This window comes from Brachycentrus maculatus, unplaced genomic scaffold (genome assembly GCF_059751285.1).
Source record: "Brachycentrus maculatus isolate JH-2025_06_01 unplaced genomic scaffold, ASM5975128v1 h1tg000235l, whole genome shotgun sequence".
NCBI lineage: Eukaryota > Metazoa > Arthropoda > Insecta > Trichoptera > Brachycentridae > Brachycentrus > Brachycentrus maculatus.
Genome location: NW_028280986.1, coordinates 126,491 through 146,700, shown reverse-complemented (window position 1 = coordinate 146,700; position 20,210 = coordinate 126,491). Strand labels below are relative to the sequence as shown.

The 20,210-nt window shown below is 32.6% G+C and overlaps 1 protein-coding gene across 1 annotated transcript in view; it reads right to left on the bottom strand.

Annotated features, from left to right (window-relative positions):
* The window catches only part of LOC148306601 (tolloid-like protein 1), a 147,219-nt gene that overhangs the window by 3,292 nt on the left and 123,717 nt on the right, over positions 1-20,210 (bottom strand). Inside the window, exons 8-19 of the mRNA XM_088264650.1 lie at positions 11,069-11,299; positions 9,944-10,084; positions 8,962-9,168; positions 7,684-7,805; positions 6,131-6,270; positions 5,844-6,049; positions 4,957-5,129; positions 4,226-4,409; positions 3,375-3,546; positions 2,725-2,839; positions 1,462-1,642; positions 572-825 (exon numbers count right to left, since the gene is read on the bottom strand). Coding sequence (XP_088120776.1) covers positions 572-825; positions 1,462-1,642; positions 2,725-2,839; positions 3,375-3,546; positions 4,226-4,409; positions 4,957-5,129; positions 5,844-6,049; positions 6,131-6,270; positions 7,684-7,805; positions 8,962-9,168; positions 9,944-10,084; positions 11,069-11,299 — 2,126 coding nt within the window. The remainder of the gene's footprint in view (positions 1-571; positions 826-1,461; positions 1,643-2,724; positions 2,840-3,374; positions 3,547-4,225; positions 4,410-4,956; positions 5,130-5,843; positions 6,050-6,130; positions 6,271-7,683; positions 7,806-8,961; positions 9,169-9,943; positions 10,085-11,068; positions 11,300-20,210) is intronic.

Sequence of the window (20,210 nt, the reverse complement as noted above, 5' to 3'; positions counted from 1 at the left end):
AATTTTAGCACATTTTTCAATATCCGAAGATTAACAGGGATATTTATTATCCTGGAATTATATTAAATGTTCATCCTGGTTAACTGATAATTTGCTATAAATATACCACAAATGTTCTTAGACTTTCCTGATATTGCAGCACTCTTACATTTTTCTTCTTCAGATTCCTATGTGCTATCCTATCAGTTTACATTGCTAAAAGTAATTTTTTTTTAAAAGTATTTGTTTTTAAAAAAAATACATGATTTTAATTATTGCCAGATAGATTTGAAATATCATTATTTGGATTCGGCAGTCACTTTGTGGTAATATCTATCAATTTAAAATATAAGTTCTACTTTGTAAATACATACCACTATTTCATAAAATCTATTATGTATGACAGTTGTTTCAGTGCATTTTGCATCATACGGTTTGAAAATGATGTGGAATGCATCGAAATACATGTCACAATAGATTTTTAAGAAACAGTGGTATTTACCAAGTAAAACATAAATTAGAAATGGATTTTAAATGCCTAAATTATTTTAAATAAAAACGAAGCCTAATATTATTTTAAAAGACTTTATACCGAATTTCCGCAGAATCTTCCGTAGCTAGGTCCGCTGGAGGCGTCAGGCCCGTTGAAGACTTCCACATAGTCGTAGCGGCAGAACTTCTCGTCCTCCACGTTGAAGGTCAGGAAGGTGAGCTGGACGTTGCGGCCGGGAGCCGCTTCGATGGTCCAGTCGCAGTCGGCGCGGGGCTCGTACATCTCGTCCCCGTAGCGCGCGTGCGAGTACAGGTGCTTCACTCGGGACGTGGCCATCAGGCGACCGCCACAAGCTGGGGATCAAATAACTTGATCATGAGGCACCTCTCGCAATGTGATAAAATTACTCATTCTAATAAGTTAAAAACAAAGTCTCATAAAACTAATGATAAACCATTCTTATTATCTTTTAACATAGATGAACGAGAGCTTATAGCTGGAGATAATCCAGATTTGTATTATCCAAGTATTTAGACACACTCAAATGTTGTAAAATCCATTCTGCTTTATTTTGGCACTACATAGTGAAAATAACATACAGTAATTTGTCTGCCGCCGCAGTGTAATGTTCAGAACGCTCAACTACCGTACTGGAGGTCTCAGGTTCTTGTAATAACAGGAAATTCGTAAATGGCCCGCAAAGTACCCGCAAGATAGCAAACGCAGGGTAGTATTTAAGATTTTAACAGATATAGACAGGCACCGTGGCGCAGTTAGTAAACGCTCGACTGCGAAACTGGCATCGCAGGTTGCCCCGCCAATTGCAAAAATAATTCTAGAAAGATTTATTTTTGATTGGTCTGGGTGTTTGCAATGTGTTTTTCACATTTACCCTCCCTATCCTTGCTATTCTACCTGCAGATAGGCATCTAAAATAGACTTTGCGGGTTATTCCTTTAAATAAAGAAAAAAAAAAAGTATTAAGGTACCAGTGGAGTGAGTAGCCATGAAGCCCTTCCTCTGCACGCTGGCATCACTCTTGAAAACCATGAACATCTGGTTGGAGTTGGCGATGATCGGGTGCGGGATCTTACTCCCGCAGAACCTTCCTAGCAAGGATGCTTCGGGACTGTCTCCGTCGTACACCGCTATGTGATCGTACGCACATTCCTGAAATGGAAAATACAACATAACGTCGGAAATGTAATCCATTATGCAAGATATGTATATGTATATGGGATAATTTTTTTAAGCCCTGTAGTGTTCTGTTAATTTCACGTTGAAAAATTACTTATTCATAAATAACTTACGATTAATTGAAGACCATTACAAAACTGTTAATAAAAGGAATTTGTTTAAAGTTTGTTATTGAATCTTCGCTCTCTGCTTACCCCTCTGGTGAGGCAGCATGATGGTTAGTGAATTAGTTAGTTAAAATATTTGTTATGATGATCTTACAGTAGAAAAACATACTACATACATATAATATATAGTTTGGAAGAATCTTAATCTTCATACAAGTTCTTTTAATTTTTATAAATATATGTCTTTGGTAAATGAGTTTCAATATCGATGTAAACAGTAATAGCCCAGTACAGTACGATGTTTATATTACATGCTAAATGAATATCAATATTTTTAATAATATTTTTTAATGATTCCATTAAATGATTTACCAGTTATTTTGTGGTAAAATCTATCCCTTTTTTATTTTCATTAATCTTTGTAAATACCACTTATTTTTTAAATCTGTGGTGACACTTTTTTTCATGCATTCGGCATCATTATCAAACACCGTATGTGAAGTTAAGTGCAAATTACATATAATGTTGTACCCTTGGAACCCTTGGATGAAGAGGTGGTAGTTACCTATGCTACCCGCATATGTACCAGAAATTTGGACTAAGCTTCATATATGGTGTTTGATATTGATGCTCAATGCATTGAAATGAGTGTCAAATAAAATTAAAGTACCCTTTTCTAAAGAAGTTTTAAATTGATGGAATTTCACTGCAGTTTAGGAAGCTCGCAGATTGCGAAATAATGGGCCATGAAAATGGCATTGACATTTCAGTTTTTCAGTTGAATAAATAATAAAGTATGTATTTGATAAAATCATACACATTCAAACCAGTAAATTAATGACACATTATATACCTAGAATAATGCTGTAGGTTTACTTGGATTACAATAAAACAGGATTAATCAAAGTACTTCTTCAAAAAAGTATTCAGGTGGGTAAATCTTTATACCTGATGATGCTCCATTTCAAATACATTGAAGAGTAGTTTGATCCGATGTCCAGGTGTTGTTGTAAAGTGCCACACGCAGTCCTTTCTCGAAGGATATTGGTCAGGATAGTTAGGACTGAAACACAAGTTTACATTAACACAAATATCTGAATAATAAAAAAACACAAATAAGAACCAAAATTACGCACTAAGTACATATTATGTACAGCGAAACCCGGATTAAACATTTTCTCGTCAATTGCGTGTAATTATTTCTATCCTGATATATTTACGTACATTTATTACCCGCATTTACATTTTTCCCCCCCAGTTTACATCGTAAATATTGTCTCATTCGATTTTTAATACAAACTTCTTTTTTACATTATTTGCGATCATCGTTTACATGCAGATTTTACGTTTTTTGCTTGTTCGTTTAGTCATTACAATTTTCATAATAAAATCCCTCTTCCCTCATTTAGGTTCTTGTATCCAAAAACACTCATTTAAAACATGATTTTCACAAAAATATAAATAAAATTATAATGCTTCTTTCATCACCCCGCATTTTCATTTTCTCTTCATTTAAGTTTTTTTTATCAGTCCGTTAAAAAACGTAAAATCGAAGTTTCACTGTATTATATAAATTTGAATGAAATAGTTAACGCTACCTGTTAATGGTACCCTGGGGTTGGGTAACTTCGTGTTTACAGCCCCCTTCCTTGCAGTCATGTTTATTCTCATCTAACATGAAGCCATTGTGGCAGGAACAGATATAAGAACCGATAATATTGCGACATTCGTGTTGGCACCCTCCATTGTTCACAGCGCACTCATCATTATCTAACAAAACAATAAAAACATTACAAAAAAGATGCAGTGATTATTCAAAACGTTCAAGTATGTATGTATTTCTTCAAACTCTCATCCACACCTGATGGTCTACTGCATCATATAAACGCAGTGTTATCTTGATTGTTAACACATAAAGGAAAAGTGATCATCCCTCCGCTTCAGGTACCAGTCCAGGGTAATATAGAATAAATATTAGAGTGAAAAAAATCACTTATATTTATTTGACCCCCTCTAGGAATAAAACCTGGGACTTCCAGTATGGTAGCCGAGCGTGCTGACCATTACACTATGGAGGCGGACGTATATATCTAATGTATATATTTAATGTAAAGTAACAATCCATCATTTAACGTGGTTTATAATTAAATTAAATAATAATGAAATAAAAAAAAAAACAATCGATCATACATATGTAAAAGGTTAAACTTTTTAAGACACAGATAAACTAACTCAGTATGGTGCTGCATAAAAATATAAATGCGAATAAACATTCTTTCAAAATTTACTAAAAAATAGTTTAGTTGTTGCGTTATTCTGCAACTGGAACTGACTTTTATTACCGTGTGGCTACACACATCAAGTAATAGGGTCAGAGCTACGCAATAGCAATTAACTAAATGTAATATTTGTGCAGTAACATATAAAAAAATGATCATCATCATATTACCAATCAGATAGATGGCGGAGAAGCCAGACTTCTGCACGCTGTTATCGGAAGTGAAGACCAGTCGGAGAGCGTTCCCCTCACTGACGACTGGAGTGGGGATCTTGGAGCCGCAGTACACCCCGTGTCTTCTGAGTACTTCATCACCTAACTTGCTGTGCACAGTCAGGCTATCATATTCACATTCCTGGACAAATTATAATCACATTGAAATACGCAGTTTTAAAATTCATGTAGATCTAGGGAATAATATATTTGTATATCTGTTAAGTTAAGTTAACATTGAAAAACAAAAAGCCATAATTGAAATAGGTATTATATGAGTATATTATGATCAGTAGTTTAAACAAATATAAGTTAAAATGAGTACAGTTTTGTACAGTTCTGAGAACAGTAATGTTTGGTACGCAAAACAAATCCACCATTTGAGTGAATAACAAAATTGGATAACCTATTTATACACTTTGCTCAGTAAAATAATAGCGTTTGATTTTTTTTTGGAATTATGGATGACAATGAATGTAACTCCCAATAGTAACCTTGTGGAACCTTAGAAAAAAGGAAAATTGATAAAAAATACACATAAATACCCTCAATTAATGTATGTAAATTAGGAAAAAAATATATGGTGGTTTGATAAAGGACAAAATAATCCAGGTGCTTTATTTAGAGTAATATGGTGCTGGTGAATTGAGCAGGGAGACCATTATTGATTTGAAATAGTCGTACCTTACCTGTTGGTAGACATTATTCCCCTCTATATCGAAGTGTGTGAAGTTGAGCATGATACGGAACTGCGGTGGTGCTATGATGTCCCACATGCAGTTCTTGCCCGCCGGATACAGCTCCGGAAAGGATGGACTGGTGATGGTGCCATTCGCTGCGTCAAATACACCTCCACAGGCATCTGCAATCATTGTTTTTATCTTTAGTAAAAAATCAGATGTAATTTAATATAAACAAAAATGTGAATCTAGTTACAGACTAAAGAAAGCATTTTTTAATTTTTGTTTTACATGTTTTGATGCATCCTACATCACTTTCAAACACCGTATGTGAAGCTTAGTATAAATTGTAGAGTTATGTCCTAGGAACGTATAAGGATGAAGAGGAGTAGGAGCTATTTCTTATTTTTATAAAAAAAATTATATATTTTCTATCAGTGGAAACAAAGACAAAAGCGGGGAGGCTTTAGTCATTGTCATATTGTAAATTATTAGTTTATTATAATATTTATTTTAACTTTTAACTTATGAGTGGAACTTTTCAACAGTTCTAGGAAGAATTTCCGAGAAGAGAGGTTTTTGTTATATGAATATCGCTTGCAATATTTTAATACATGTATCCCCTTATATTGTGTATACCACATTAACAATAGCAATATTCATTGACGAGTGAAGCTATACTTTATTCAAAGAAAATTTATTACATTTCTCTATTTGCCATACTATTGGCCCAGTTATCAATAAAATTAAGTGAGCTTTATAAGATGTGATCTTACGCTAGATCATTCATAAATAGATCTGCCTTTAAGGAATTGAACCTAAAGGTATGTACATAATGAACTTCCACTACTACACAGATAATTTATTTTAGAGATTAATTCAAAACCAATTCATACCTTCGCAGCTTTTCCCGTCTGAATGGAGTTCATAGCCTATTTTGCAGGAGCATTCATACCCTCCGAGTGTGTTGATACAGTCATGTTGGCAACCGTGCTGCAACAGGGCACACTCATCGTACTCCTTCATAAACGTTGCGGAGAATCCGGCTTTTTGCACGGAGCCGTCCGAAACGAACTTGACCAGCAGTTTGTTGGATGTCGACCTACAAATGTGAAAAGAGATATTGTTAGGTATCAGAAAACAAACGATATGGGATTTTAAGAAAGCAGGATAGAGATTTTACCTTATGTCTGGTGGTATTTTGTATCCGCAGAAGACACCGACTAGAGGGCTATCCGCAGCATGCCCATCTCTTACTTCCACCATGTCATACACACAGTTGTCGTGGTTTTCAACTTCAAATGACTGGAACTTCAAGGCCACCTGCGTACCAAGGTTAAATTTTTTAATTTGTAAAATACAGATTTTCAGATGCAGTCCCTTGGTATTCCTGGAGTCACGATCACAAGACTAAGAGTAGATAAAGAGTTAAGCCTCTAAAAACTACTCAGTTATAGCCATTCTAGTACATAGTAGCAGAAAAATGATTTTTAATATATTGCTATAAGATTTTTAAAAACAAAAAAACAGTTTACACATATTTCTCGCATTCCATGCAAAAATATGTTTCCTTAAAACTTCCTCACTCCAAGTATCTAAAAATTACATATGGTTCAAAAGGGGGTATTAAAAAGACCCCAGTCATATTCATAGAAATATTCTATGTAATAATTTATTTATTTATTTATTTATTTATTTATTTTTATTTATTTTATTTTCATAATACATAGATACATTCAATATACATATTCATTTCATATATACATTTATTATACGTATTACGGCTCTTTACGGCCGAATACTAACATGGTAATACAAAATTTATATTTCAATTTTTTTAAATTTTCTAATGATATATTTTTTTAATGATTAGATTATAAACATAACATACAGGAGATACAAAAATAATTTATAGTTTAAGGTTTTTCAATGTGATAATTACACCTGGACTTTAATTAATTCACTTTCTACCATGTCCCTTCCAATGTTGAGCAACCATCGACGGACACTGTTCTTAAAGACCTGATCACTTCTGGAAATCTTAATGGTTTCGGGCAGCAAATTAAATATTTTTGGAGCAAGGAATGAAAAATTTTTTTGAGCAAAACTTGTTTTAACGGCTGGGCCAATATAGTTTTTATTTAATGCTGCCCGGGTTCGAATAGTTTGTTGCGTTCTTACCTTTTCCATTTTATTCCAGAAGTGAATCAGTACTTCCTTGACGAAAAGTTGCCGTACGTCTAGTACCATGTAGCTTGTAAATAGCTCATTGGATGGGTGTGTCGAGATACGTTTATTTAATAATACTACGGAGCTGATGTGTTGTCAGCAGTATGCTCACAGAATGACTGTACGAATCGTGGTGTGAACGATTGACAGAATTTTTGTCTCGCTTCCACACAATTATGAAGACTCTAAGGACCATATTAAGTGTCAAAGAGATAGAATAAGAAATACCAAGATAAGAGAAATATGCGAGATTGAACATGTCGTTAGGTGGGGAAGACAATGGTATGCGCATGTGAGGAGAATGGAACCATTCAGGCTCTCCTAATCGCACTGCATGGTCAACGTCAAGGTAGACGACTCCTGGGCAGACCATTAAAGAGATGGATTGACAGCCGGGAATCGGCATTGCAGGAGTCTAATCCCTATTAAAAATAGTTTCCAAGGCCTACACCAAGAAGAAAATATGGTATCAAAAGATTAGAATCCAACTAAAAAAAAGGTTCTTACTTGATAATCTTGGGGGACTGTCAATTTCCAAACACACTCCTTATTAGGGTGATAGTCGTCCGGATAGTTGGGTGACTCCAAGTGACCACCTGCATCTAGTTCTAACTCTCCCCCGCAAACAGCTGTAAGGAGAAGTTTTTTTTATTTATTTGAACAACAATGGTTCTTATTACAGTGAGGGATCAAAAAACAATATACTGACCACTGTTCACTAAATGAGACAGCGTTAATGAGGAGCAGCCCGACAAATTTCAACGTATTGTTGGCAGGTGATTTTTTTATCAACTCCGACCCTAGTTACTATACCAATTAGGGTGATATACTATTCATAAGTAATTGAAAACCTAATTCCGATCTGTACAATGTATTTTGGCGTCTCACGCATTACCAAAATTAAGCAAATAGAATGCTTATAAGCGTCTCCCGCTCTCTACCAACAGTATGTAAAATACACTTTTTAACAATCCCGCAAATAATGTGTCAATAAATGTATTTCTATTCTGGTACTTGTACTTATATAAATCTACATTAAATAATATACTTGGTTTTTGACTAGTTTCTATGGATTTTTAGGGAAATGGGAAAATGACTTTAGACAGGGAACTCGAAATATGTAGAATGAAATAAGTTATGAAATTTCAATTTCAATTTTGAGCAATATAAAAACAATCAATGTAAAAATCAAAAATTAAGTTCAGTTTCGACCGTTGTATTGAAATACATTGTTTAATGAAATTTCACTCTCAATATTGAGTGATACAAAAACTCTTCATGTTATAATAAAAAAAAAACTAACTTCAGATTCAAGATCTGCACCCTCAAATAGAATAAGGTAAGAACTCTAAGGTAAATAATTATGTGATCCTGTTTTTGTCAAATACATGCAATCCAAATGTGTTTTTTTATTAGTGATGTTAAAATCATTGATGGCAGCCATAGTAATTTGCATTTCGACCCAGAAATCATTATAATCTGATTCATCTGCTCTGAGAAATCAATGGCTACACATCTAAGTGAAGATTAAACAATATCCAACGTCTTTATAACATTATATTTTTATTGGCGATTTAAGTGTTTTTGTTAGAACAGTGGTATTTGCAAAAGATGATAATATTATCATAAAATATTAGCTCGTGTTCAAATTATTGTCATACTGTCAGTATCACAACATAAGCTTCGAATTGTATAAGAGATAGTAAGTGCGTGCTTATAATTTTCATTGATACTAAAATATTTCATTGACAACTAAAAAAATGGGAAAAAGATCTTGAAAATTACCTTCGTAATAAGCGAAAAATCCTTTATGTGGTTGGGGTCTGGTGGTAGAAACATAGTGGAGAAGAAGTCTTGGACCTGATGATAATACCGCACGGTCCAAACTTCCAGCTCCACAAAATCTCCCAAGCACGGGAGATCGCAGCCAGTACCCATCTCGAACTTCCAAAAAGTCCGTTTGACAGTTATCCGATTTATAAATGTCCAAATCTACAATGATTACATATTAAGACGTATAAACATATTTTCTTCTTATAAAGAAAAGTGGAAAAACTAAAAATGACAGCCGGCAATCGAAAAATTCGAATTTTGTTACTAATTTTGGTACGTTGGTAGCATTGCATTAGTGATGGCCTCATAATATTAAACAAGTTTACCGATTTCAAATCAAATCGACGCCGGATTTGCTAAATTTACTTTCTACATTTATCTGTAGTGTATTTTTTAAGAAAACCACGTGTTCAATTATTCGATTGTAATATTAATAAAAAGGTTTTATGAATTACATATTCCTTAAATGATGTTGAATTTAAAAGGCAGCTTTTTGTTTTAAATAATAATATGAGAAATGTTTTCCATGATATCAAATATTGAAACGTTATTTTATGTAATACTTTGAAATAAATCATTGTATGAAATATGAGAGATCTACACATTTATACAAATGAAACCGAAATCAATATAAATATTATGTCGATTCATTTCATTATCGATAACGCCATATTTTAAATTTACTATTACTAGACCATAGTAAAGCAGGTGTACCACAATATGTCAAAAATATGATATTGCGCATGTGCGAATTTTCAAATGTTATGTGGGAACTCTTAAAAAAAATGGTGATGCAAATAAATAGCAGATATTTAGTATATGTTCAATGCTTAAAGGAAGTACAACATTTTGAGGCGTTAAGGAAAATACAGTTTTTTTCATAGTTTGTGTACTTCTACATATATTTATTTTGTTATTATAAAATTTAACATACCTGTAATATTCAAGATGATCCTTTCTCCATGTGTGGCTGTAATTCTCCATTCGCATTTTTCAGCCTCCGTAGTTGAAGATGGATTATTGTATGTTGGCGATGAAAACGAACCGGAATTTTCTTGCAACGTTCTACCACATTCTATAAATAACAATTTCTTTCAAACACGGTTGATAAAATAATGCTTGTTGGTGACATAATAAATAAATATGACTAAAATACTACTTCTATTATGCTGTTACTGCAGTGTTTGCTATTTTCCTTAGTTATTTGAAATAATTACTTTTTAATTAACAGATACCAAGTAGGTATCCTTAAGTTTAAAAAAAAACAGTTGAGTTGTGTAAGATTTACATCATTATGTATTATTTATTGTTATAAAGAGGATTTTCCTATTATCCGAAACAGATTAATCCATTTTGAATTGTTTCTCATAACAAAAGTTGTTTAGGGTTGCAAATTATTTGGACTACGAACAGTTTTACTTTACAAACAAATTAAATTCACGTTTATCACACGGTTGTTTTTTTATTGTTGTTATTGTTGTTTATATTTGTTATTTACAGATTATTTTTTGTTATTATATTTAATTTATTTACATAGAGTAACAATTGTTATTTAAGCTGTATAGTGAGATTTTTGTATTTTTTACCGTAAACTCCCCTATAACGCTGAGATAGGTACCGCGTTATCGGAGGGGACGTTAAAGGGAAGGTTACGTTTTTAAACTGTATTTCAATAAAATTATTCATTTAAGTCATTTCCGCAAGTTAAAGTGTAAAAAAAATACAGATTAAAACATTATCCCCTTATAAAATTCCCTAAGATAAAGGGGTACCTATGTCAACGTTGTAGGGGGGTTAACTGTAAAAATTATGGCGTTGAGATTTTTAATAAAAAATTATAAGTACGAGATAAAATATTTGTAATTTATACTGATTGTAATACAAGTATGACTTAAATTAAAACTGCATAAAATAGAAAGAGGGCATTAGATATTTACAAGACTATTCAATTTATGAGGTCGGACTAAATATCAATTAATCAGCTAGGAAAAAATGGATTTAAATTATTCGTTAGCCGAAGATATAACTGTATTTTATAGTTATTAATATAGGTACTTACTGTGGCATTTATACAACAAATTAGTCTGTGCTATATCGCTCTCGCTCAGTCTCACTCTTTGTCCTATCTCCGGTCTTTTTCTTCCTCGTACTTCCAGGGGGAGTATTGTGTCCAGGTAGGTTCCTTTGGAAAACGTGTTCCTTGCATAGTGCATTATGCTGTCATAATCATACCCCTGTCCGAGCGAATTTACTTCCTCTTCGGTTAGTTTATTGAAGTTATACTCTTGACCTGAAGCATAAAACATTCATTTTTATTATTTTTTTTTTTCATATACTTTATTTAAATAACGTAGTAGAAGAAGTGGTGATATCCGATCACCAGTAAACCTACCAGAGCAAAAAAATTATTCAAACAGGTGAGGAAATATATCAAAGTATACATAAGCTATCATTATCAATGAATTTGCGATTCTCCTCGATCTGTGCAAGATATTAAATTTTGTCTCTCTTTGGTCTAATTTTACTGGTCCCCAATCTGGTGATGTCGGTAACGACGAAACTCGGTTACAAGTTATAATCAATAAAAGTGGGAAAGCTATAAAGCTTTTGTTTTATTATATAAAACAATAATTGTGAAATATGAAAATAAAATTTAAAAAAAATATTTTGTCCTCACGACTCTAATACAAATAATTTAGTTATATGGCTATTGGTATTTTTTAAATCAAATTCAAATTAGTTTGATAAATATAGATGAATAAAATTATAACTAAGTAATAATACTTATTTATTTTAATAATACTGAATAATAATAATACTAAATTATACTAATATATTTTTATCCACATAAATTTTATTTGACCAGCGAACCGGGTTTCATCGTAACCGACATCAAGAGACCGAGTGATGTCAGTTACGACGAAACCAGGTCGCTGGTCAGTAAAATTAATGTGAAAAAACTATGCACTTGTTATTTTATTGTATTAAATGCAGTTCCACCAATAAATGTCGGTATAAAACTGAAATCTTATATAGAGGTTTGATAATAGTTTTCTAATATTATTTATATTAACAATATTGCTACTATTAAGGAAAACACTTGTTTTTTTACCACTTGAGTAAAAGTACTCTAGTCGTAAAAAAACGTGTTTTTTTTATACGTGTATATCGTCATGTCTTACCACAAAGTAAATGCCGAAACATTAAAGAAAACAATATTGCTATTTTTTAAAACGTCATTATTAATAACAGAGTAATTTAATGTAAAACATAACACCTCGTTAAATATATAGAATTTAAAAACTGAAATCCATTTAGCTTTATGCTGGGACTATGTCAGAGATCGCGGGATTAAATTTTTTAATCCTAAAATCCCGGGATCGCAAGAGAACTTTGGATTTTTTACCTAATTATTTCCGTTGGGGGTTATATGATTTAGTAACTCTCGTCCATGCATAGAAATGACTACCTAATAGGTAAAAGCGGTTCTTCTAAATAATAAAATTATTAATTAGTCAAGCACACTAAAACAATAAATTATATTCTCAAACTTTGTTTAGATCAACACAATTGGGAGCTGGAAATAAATTTATTTCCTGGAAATTCTGTTTTTATGTCTAGAAAAGTTTTTTATTTATTATCCTAACCTAAATGTTGGAATATTCCCAGCTTTATTTTGACTTTTAATGATAATTGGTATTTTAGATGTACTTAATCAACATTGATAATTTTGATTAGAAATGTAGCTAATTTTAAACGAATGAGGTCATACAATTAATTATTATATTTTCACAAATTCTAAGCCAAATAATCCCAACTTTGTAAATATACGATAAAACATTTATTCAAGTACTCTAATTCACAAATAAAAGTTTGCTTTTTTTTAAATTTTATAAAAAGAGAAATAGTTGTATTTTTTTATTTACACAAATATTTCAATTTCACACTATTTCTGTGAGCCTAAGCAGCCTATTACAAATAGATATCAAATTGTGATATAGTGGGTTCAAACCGAAAAACTCTGACTTAAGAGACCGCAACACTAACCACGGGACCACAACCCGACACTAAGGGTACTTATGCTTGTGTACATAAATAAAATGTATAAATATTTTTCATTCAAACCCTTATCCGCACCCCAATGGTGCATAGGGCACTGCATCATACAAACGCAGTGTTATTTTGATCGTTTACACATGAAGGAAAGGTGATCAGCCCTCCGCTTCCGGTACCAGTCCAAGGTAATATTGAATAAATATAACATTGAAAAAATCACTTATATTTATTTGAACCCCCTGGGAATCGAACCCGGGACCTCCAGCATGGTAGCCGAGCGTGCTGACCATTGCACTACGGAGGCGGAAATATATGTATGGATATACACGTAAATATAAATATTTTATTATAACAAGTTGATTATATACAGTAAAATAATATTGCTTGCATTCAGAATTATATTTCATGTTACTTTTTGTAAATATTTTGAAAATATGAAGACACATTTGTTTTTCAAAGAATGTTTGCATTTTTTATTTACCAGGCAAAATGCTAAGTAAATATCACTTATTGAAATTAAAATCTTTATCATCATTATAAAACACTAATGCGGTGTTAGATATTGATTTTGATTGCATGGAAACACTTGTCACAATAGATTTTAAGAAATATAAATACCAAAATGTAGTGTATTTGGGTAGTATGTTTTCTAGGGATAGAAAGATTGATAAAGACATAGAAAGGAGAGTGAATGCTGGGAACAAAGTGAATGGTGCACTGAAATCAGTTATAGCAAATAAAAACCTATCAGCGGAAGCTAAACTGGCAGTGCACAACGGAGTCCTGGTTCCAACTCTAATGTATGGAAGTGAAGCTTGGAGTTGGCAAAAGAAGGATGAAAGTAGACTAAATGCAGTCGAAATGCGATCTCTCAGAAGAATGTGCGACAAAACGATGTATGATAGATGTACGAATAGTGAAATAAGGAAGGAATGCAAAGCTGAGATAAGCATTATCGATAGAATTAATAAAGGTGTGTTGAGATGGTTTGGACATGTAGAACGAATGAGTGAGGAAAGAACGGTAAAACAAATTTATGAGGCGAATGTTAGTGGGAAAAGAAGCAGAGGAAGACTTAGAAAAACATGGCACGATCAGGTATGCCAAATACTTGAAAGTGGTCAGGATAGGAGTCGTAACAATCGGCGGGTATGTATGAGGAGATGCATGAACGTGGAAGAGGCGAAGAATGTTTGCAAGGACAAAGTGGTGTGGTGCTCTATTCTCTCTGTCTACCCCTGCGGGGAAGCGGCGTGATGGTTAGTTAGTTAGTAAATACCAAAAAGTGAGTGGCAAATTAATTCATAAAAGCATAATAATAATGAATACATTTTAACAGTTTTTTTAAACGAATAAATTTGTACCAATACAAAATACTATGTATTGTATATCCATAATGCTTTTATGTGCCTTGCCTATTTTGAAAGGACATTACTAAATGTAAATGTGTTAAAATTCTTCGTAATCGGAGGGCATGTATGACTACATTTATGGATGTGAAGGAAGCTAGGAGTGTATGTCAGAACATAAGAGTGTGGCGGTCCATCCTCTCTTCCTATCCCTGCGGGAAAACGGCGTGATGATAGTAGTAAATAGTACATTTTTAAATATAACTTCAAAGCTGATTAAATCATACAACCTGAAGATTTTATGATATAAAATGTTTTAATATCCATGCATTTCTATTGTTGAATCATCGATAATTCATTCAATAAATTCACCAGGGCTGTAATTCCAGTGAAAAGTTAACGAGTTAACTACGCAGTGAAGATAACTTCAGCTTTTCATCTGGAGTTTTGTTTCTAACGACTTTGGCATTTCAAGTGGGTTGTCGATCAGTATTGTCAGTAAGTTAATGATATCGAAAAGAAAATAAATTAATCATTTTTTTTATACCAAATAGAAGTAAGGGTACATTTTTGATCACCACGTAGTTTAAAAGATATTTGTACGTAATCGATACCCAAATGATTTTTAGTAGGCTCGAGTAAATGCAGAAATCGACGCAACTTGTAGCAAAAATTACGTAATTAGTAAGATAATTACGTACAATTTAATTTTTCTAAAAATATTTTGGATTTCTTTGTTCATATAATAATATTGAACTCCTTTCAACAACGTCATAAATCAAAAAACTTGATTTTTCAGGAGAACGTTTTTAAAGTTTATATAACACAATGTATTTAATTATCAAGCCACTTATTGAACTTTTTATTGTGCAACAGATCTTTTTAGGTAAAACCTGAAGGTTTTTTCTCCATTTGAAAAATATTTAGCATATTTAAAAAACTAATTAAACAATACCTTTTCTTCAAAATGCAAAAAAAAAAACATTTTCTGCCATGTAGCGGGTAAATATTAAGTTAAAAGTAAGCCTCTCTTGCTGGGATGTAGTACATTTTCTAGGCATTCCGAAAACATGCATAACTGAAAATTTTTGATTTGTGACGTTCTTGAAAGGAGTGAGCGATATGTACATGCAAAATTACAAAATTTACTTCACGACATTTTTGTGTGCGTCTAAATCCTTGTTTATATATCTGGGTTTTTCCACTTGGTTTTTAAGGATTTAGTTTAATATTTTTAAATCTCAAAATATTGTAGATAAAGAAAATTATGAATAATGTGAATAAAATAATCTGGTCAAATTTTAAGCTGCATAAAAATTTAAAATCATGTTTTCAGGCGTCTCCCAGTAATCTAAATAAAATGGTCTCTGGTAAATCATAGCTTTCTTAAACAAACTATAGATGGTACCCGTGAACTCAAACATATAAGCATTATTAGATTTATGATATATGTACGTATAACAAAAATTTGAGTAGTGTCGTAAATTTTGGAAGCTCTGTTTATCATTCTATTGAAACCTTTCACATGTGAGTTCTCGGCACCACCTTCTATTGGATTGAGTAAGTTTTTTTTTAATTATTTAGTAGAGACCTTTGTGAAATGTTTGTAACACTCTTCCCGAATTATTTAACATATAAGACTTATTAGAATTATTAACATGTTAACATATTTAAAATATTTTTTATTTTAACTTATATTTTGAGTTTGTCCAAATCTTTGTTCACAAATCTTGGTATGTCTGCTCAGGAGTTATTTTTAAGTAAAGAAAAATGTGTTAAATATTGTACATGATAATTATGTTGCGATATCAATATAAATAACTCCTTAGTGGAGAAACCTAACATTGTGAACAAAGATTTATACACACTCAAAATATTGTTTAAATATAGTTTTTACTGCTGTTTTATTTGGCTAGTATATTGTGAATAGAGTCACCATAAAACAAGTTGAATTCCCTATAAAATGTGTGAAATATAATGGGGAATTTGGGTGACAAGAGAATAACCCTTGCATTATTAGGGTAGCCACATAACAAGACTTTTCGCTTAGTTAGATATAAAGGAGGTCTACTAAGGGCGGTTTTCTTAAAAGAATTACAAAAATAATATTCCGGCTAGCCCGCAGCCTAAAAAGCTCTTTAGTATCTTCCTTTTGGATGAGTAGGGATGCTATTATTTTGGAAGTTAAGGTAGAAAAGGTAAAAAATCGGTTTTATGAGTAATTTTATTAGTGTACGTGGAAATAGGAGGTGCTATTATTAAGTGAATAAATTATCTTTAAGTTTTTCTTATCAAGGTAAAAGCTTAGAATATACTTTATATTTATTTATTAGAACATTTATAAAAGCGCGCCCTTTTCGTGAGAAATCAGTTCAAGAATGCTTTGCAATACATAGTAATTTGATATTATTAACGACATAATTAAATACTTATTCTTTACACTTATATTAATATATATAAAAAATATAACTGTAATTTGTACATTTCAAGATATAAAATTTCAAATTGTAAGAGATAAATCAAGATAGTGATAAAGATTACATTTTAATTATAAAATGGAAAATCAGAAAGTTAGTTCTTCAAATATAAATTAAATAGAAATGAAGATTGACACTGGCCAGTGTCTGTACACGACGGATTCTTCATTTCTTCAATGAGGATAGCCTGGAACAACTGGTTGAAATTGGTAACCTGCAGGGGAAGAGTGGGAGAGGAAGATCCCTACACGATGGACCGATCAAGTTAAGGCAGCATCAGGCACCTCGGTGGTTGGAGCACTACGTGCAGCGCAGTCAAGGGATAAATGGAGAAGAGTGATTGCTCCGACAAGGGTCACAACCCTCAGTAATGAGGAGTAAGACGGAGTAGAAGAAAATAAATATAAATAAATAAAAGTCATTAAAATGTTCGGTAGAAAAGATCACTTTTTTATGAAACGGTTTTAAAAGTCAATGAACTTTTACATATTTACTTATAAAATTATAATAAAAAAAGTCAAGACAATAAAGCATTATTTAAATTAAATGGCTTTGATTTTAATGTCGCAAAAGTCACAACTTCTAGGTGATTAAGTCTTATTAACGGGAGAAATAAAAACTTATATTGTTTTTTCACCGGTTGATTAGAACATCTGTAGTTTTCGAAACTAGTCAGGTTTACTGTTACATAATAAATTCAAATGTGATCTTAAAGCAGTATTCTTATTTTAATTCAAGTATTTTCAAACCCAAGCTCAAGTATTATATTTTTACCGGTTGATGATAAGATCTGTAGTTCTCGAAACTAGTCGTGTTTACTGTTACATAATAAACTCAAAGGTGGTCTTAAAGGAGTGTTCTTATTTTAATTTTAAATGATTATTTGAATTTTTCTTAACGCAGCTGTCTATAGCTGCATAATACAAGAGTCTATGCACGCTGTTTACTCTGACGGTCGTACGAATCACATCTCGCAGTGGCGGTCCGGGTAGGAAATTCAATATTACGATTTCCATTAGTGAATAGGCGATGGGCGTAAAATCAGATAGGAAACTTGCAAGCAGTCACAGACGTTTGCAGCCAGCCGAGTTTACTCAGCAAGCGTGGCTAAACCAGCGCTCAGGGCTTCCCAAACAGGGATTGAATGAGCTAAGGCTGAAAATTTCCGAAGTGAAATTAAGGAGAAATTGGTCGAAAAGCATATTTTTCGAGTCAGAGTGCTGGGCCTTGTACGCATGTAGAAAGATAGTTCTTCTTCTTTTTCTTCTTTATATAGGACTATGTCCTGTCATTCTCCGGTCCGCTCCTGTGAGGTGGAAGACCAGCTATCTCTCCATCGTTTAGGTGGTCTTCCTGGGTGTCTGATACCTCTTACGCTGCTGTCCGCTGCTATCCTCACCACTCGATCCAAACTCGCTCTTCCAACATGATTTCTCCAGAAACGTCTTCTCTCTCTTCCCCATCGCACAACATCTACAACATCGCCGATTTTTATTATTTCAGAGTTTCTTACTCTGTCGCGAAGTGTTAGGCCTGCAATGGGCCATATAGTCTTCATTTCGGATGTTCTAAGAAGATTTTTCGTTCTCGGGGTGTCGGCCCTTGTTTTTGTGCCGAATGTCATGATCGGTCTTACGCACGTCTTATAAATTCTCACCTTACTCTCTTTCAGTATGTGTAAGTAAGATAGTTAAAAGTCATAAATAACAAATATATCACATTCGTCTCCAAATCGTTCACCTTATTTTTTATTAACTGTACCCAGCTACGCGTTACTATAGCTTTGAGGAAATGAAAAAAAAATGAAAATAGAAAGCACGCACGTTTAATGCTTTATTTTACAATGCTACAAGCATTAAGAATATTAAAAATCTATGAAACAACAAAGCAATCGAAAACATTAAAAATCGCGTGTCAAGCAAGCAAGGTGAGGAATATTAAGTATTATGTGTGTTAGTATTACATTCAACAGATGGAGCTGCCAATGCGAAAAAAAGCTGTTTTATATTTTTCCCGTATATAACACATTAGAATGTAACGTTGTGTTTAAATTTCAAAGCAACCGGTGAGTTTCTTAAGGAGGATTAAGATTTTGAGGGAATGAAGATTTATGTTTTTATTTCCATACATATATACAGTACATGCTCGTACACAAACGTTTATATTGTCAGTTGTCCGTAAAAACAATGCGATATAGTAACCTAAACACACCCAATCAGAGCCCACAACACAAACCACGGGACCACAACCGAGCAAAAATTAGTTTTTATACTGTGGATTAAATTAAATATATCACATTTATAATATGATCTGCATTTTTATTAATTGGTTGAATACTATATTTCTAAACAAAATAAGGGTCCATAACTCTCGAAAGTTTAAGAACTTTTAATCTTACAAATGTACAATAAATTATTTGATCGGATTGACTAAGTACATAAGCAGCTTTTTCAATAAAAATAAGTAGTACTTTTAGCTTGGTTCAAAGCTTCAAAGAAAGCCTAGAAGGATTTTATTAAAAAAAAAAACTTATTTGAATGGGATCAAAACGCCTGTCTTGATTATTTGGCTGTAATTCGTAAATATATTCCTCATTCTATTTATTTTTTCATCTCAACATAGATGAAGAAAATATGTCTGGGCATTTACGGGGCTCACGACCTTGATAGGCTGGTTTAAGTGATCACTTTACACACGTGTAACATTCGCCGATTCTACCCATGATTGACAACCACACTACTCAAATTCTTGGAACTTCTATTTATATGGTTCAATTTCGGAACATGAGCTTGAGATTCGTGTGCTTGAATCACTAGAATTTCACTAGAGACATCTATCTATTGGTGAGATGAAAAAAAACTGAGTTGAACAGAAACTCTTTCATTTGTATATGGGGCCCGTAAATGCCTAGACATCCATATTCTCCTTCATCAATGTTGCGATGTCAAAAAATAATATGAAAAAATTACTCCTATAATTTGAGATAATCCAGATTTCGCTCACATATTTCAAGCACGTCATAAATAAAAAAAACATGATTTTAACGTTTTAAATATTTAAAAATATAACTCAATGTATTAAAAATCAATACTTAGCCACTAATTGAACTTTTTACTGTGCAACAGATCTTTTTAGGTAAAACCTGAATGTTTTTTTCCACTTGAAAAATATTTTGTATATTTAAAAAAATAATTAAACAATACCTTTTTTTCAAAATGCAAAAACAACATTTTCTGCCCTGTAGCGTTTAAAAATTAAGTTAAAATGTTTATATATGGTATTTCTTGCTACTAGAATGACCGTTGACCTTCACTGCCCG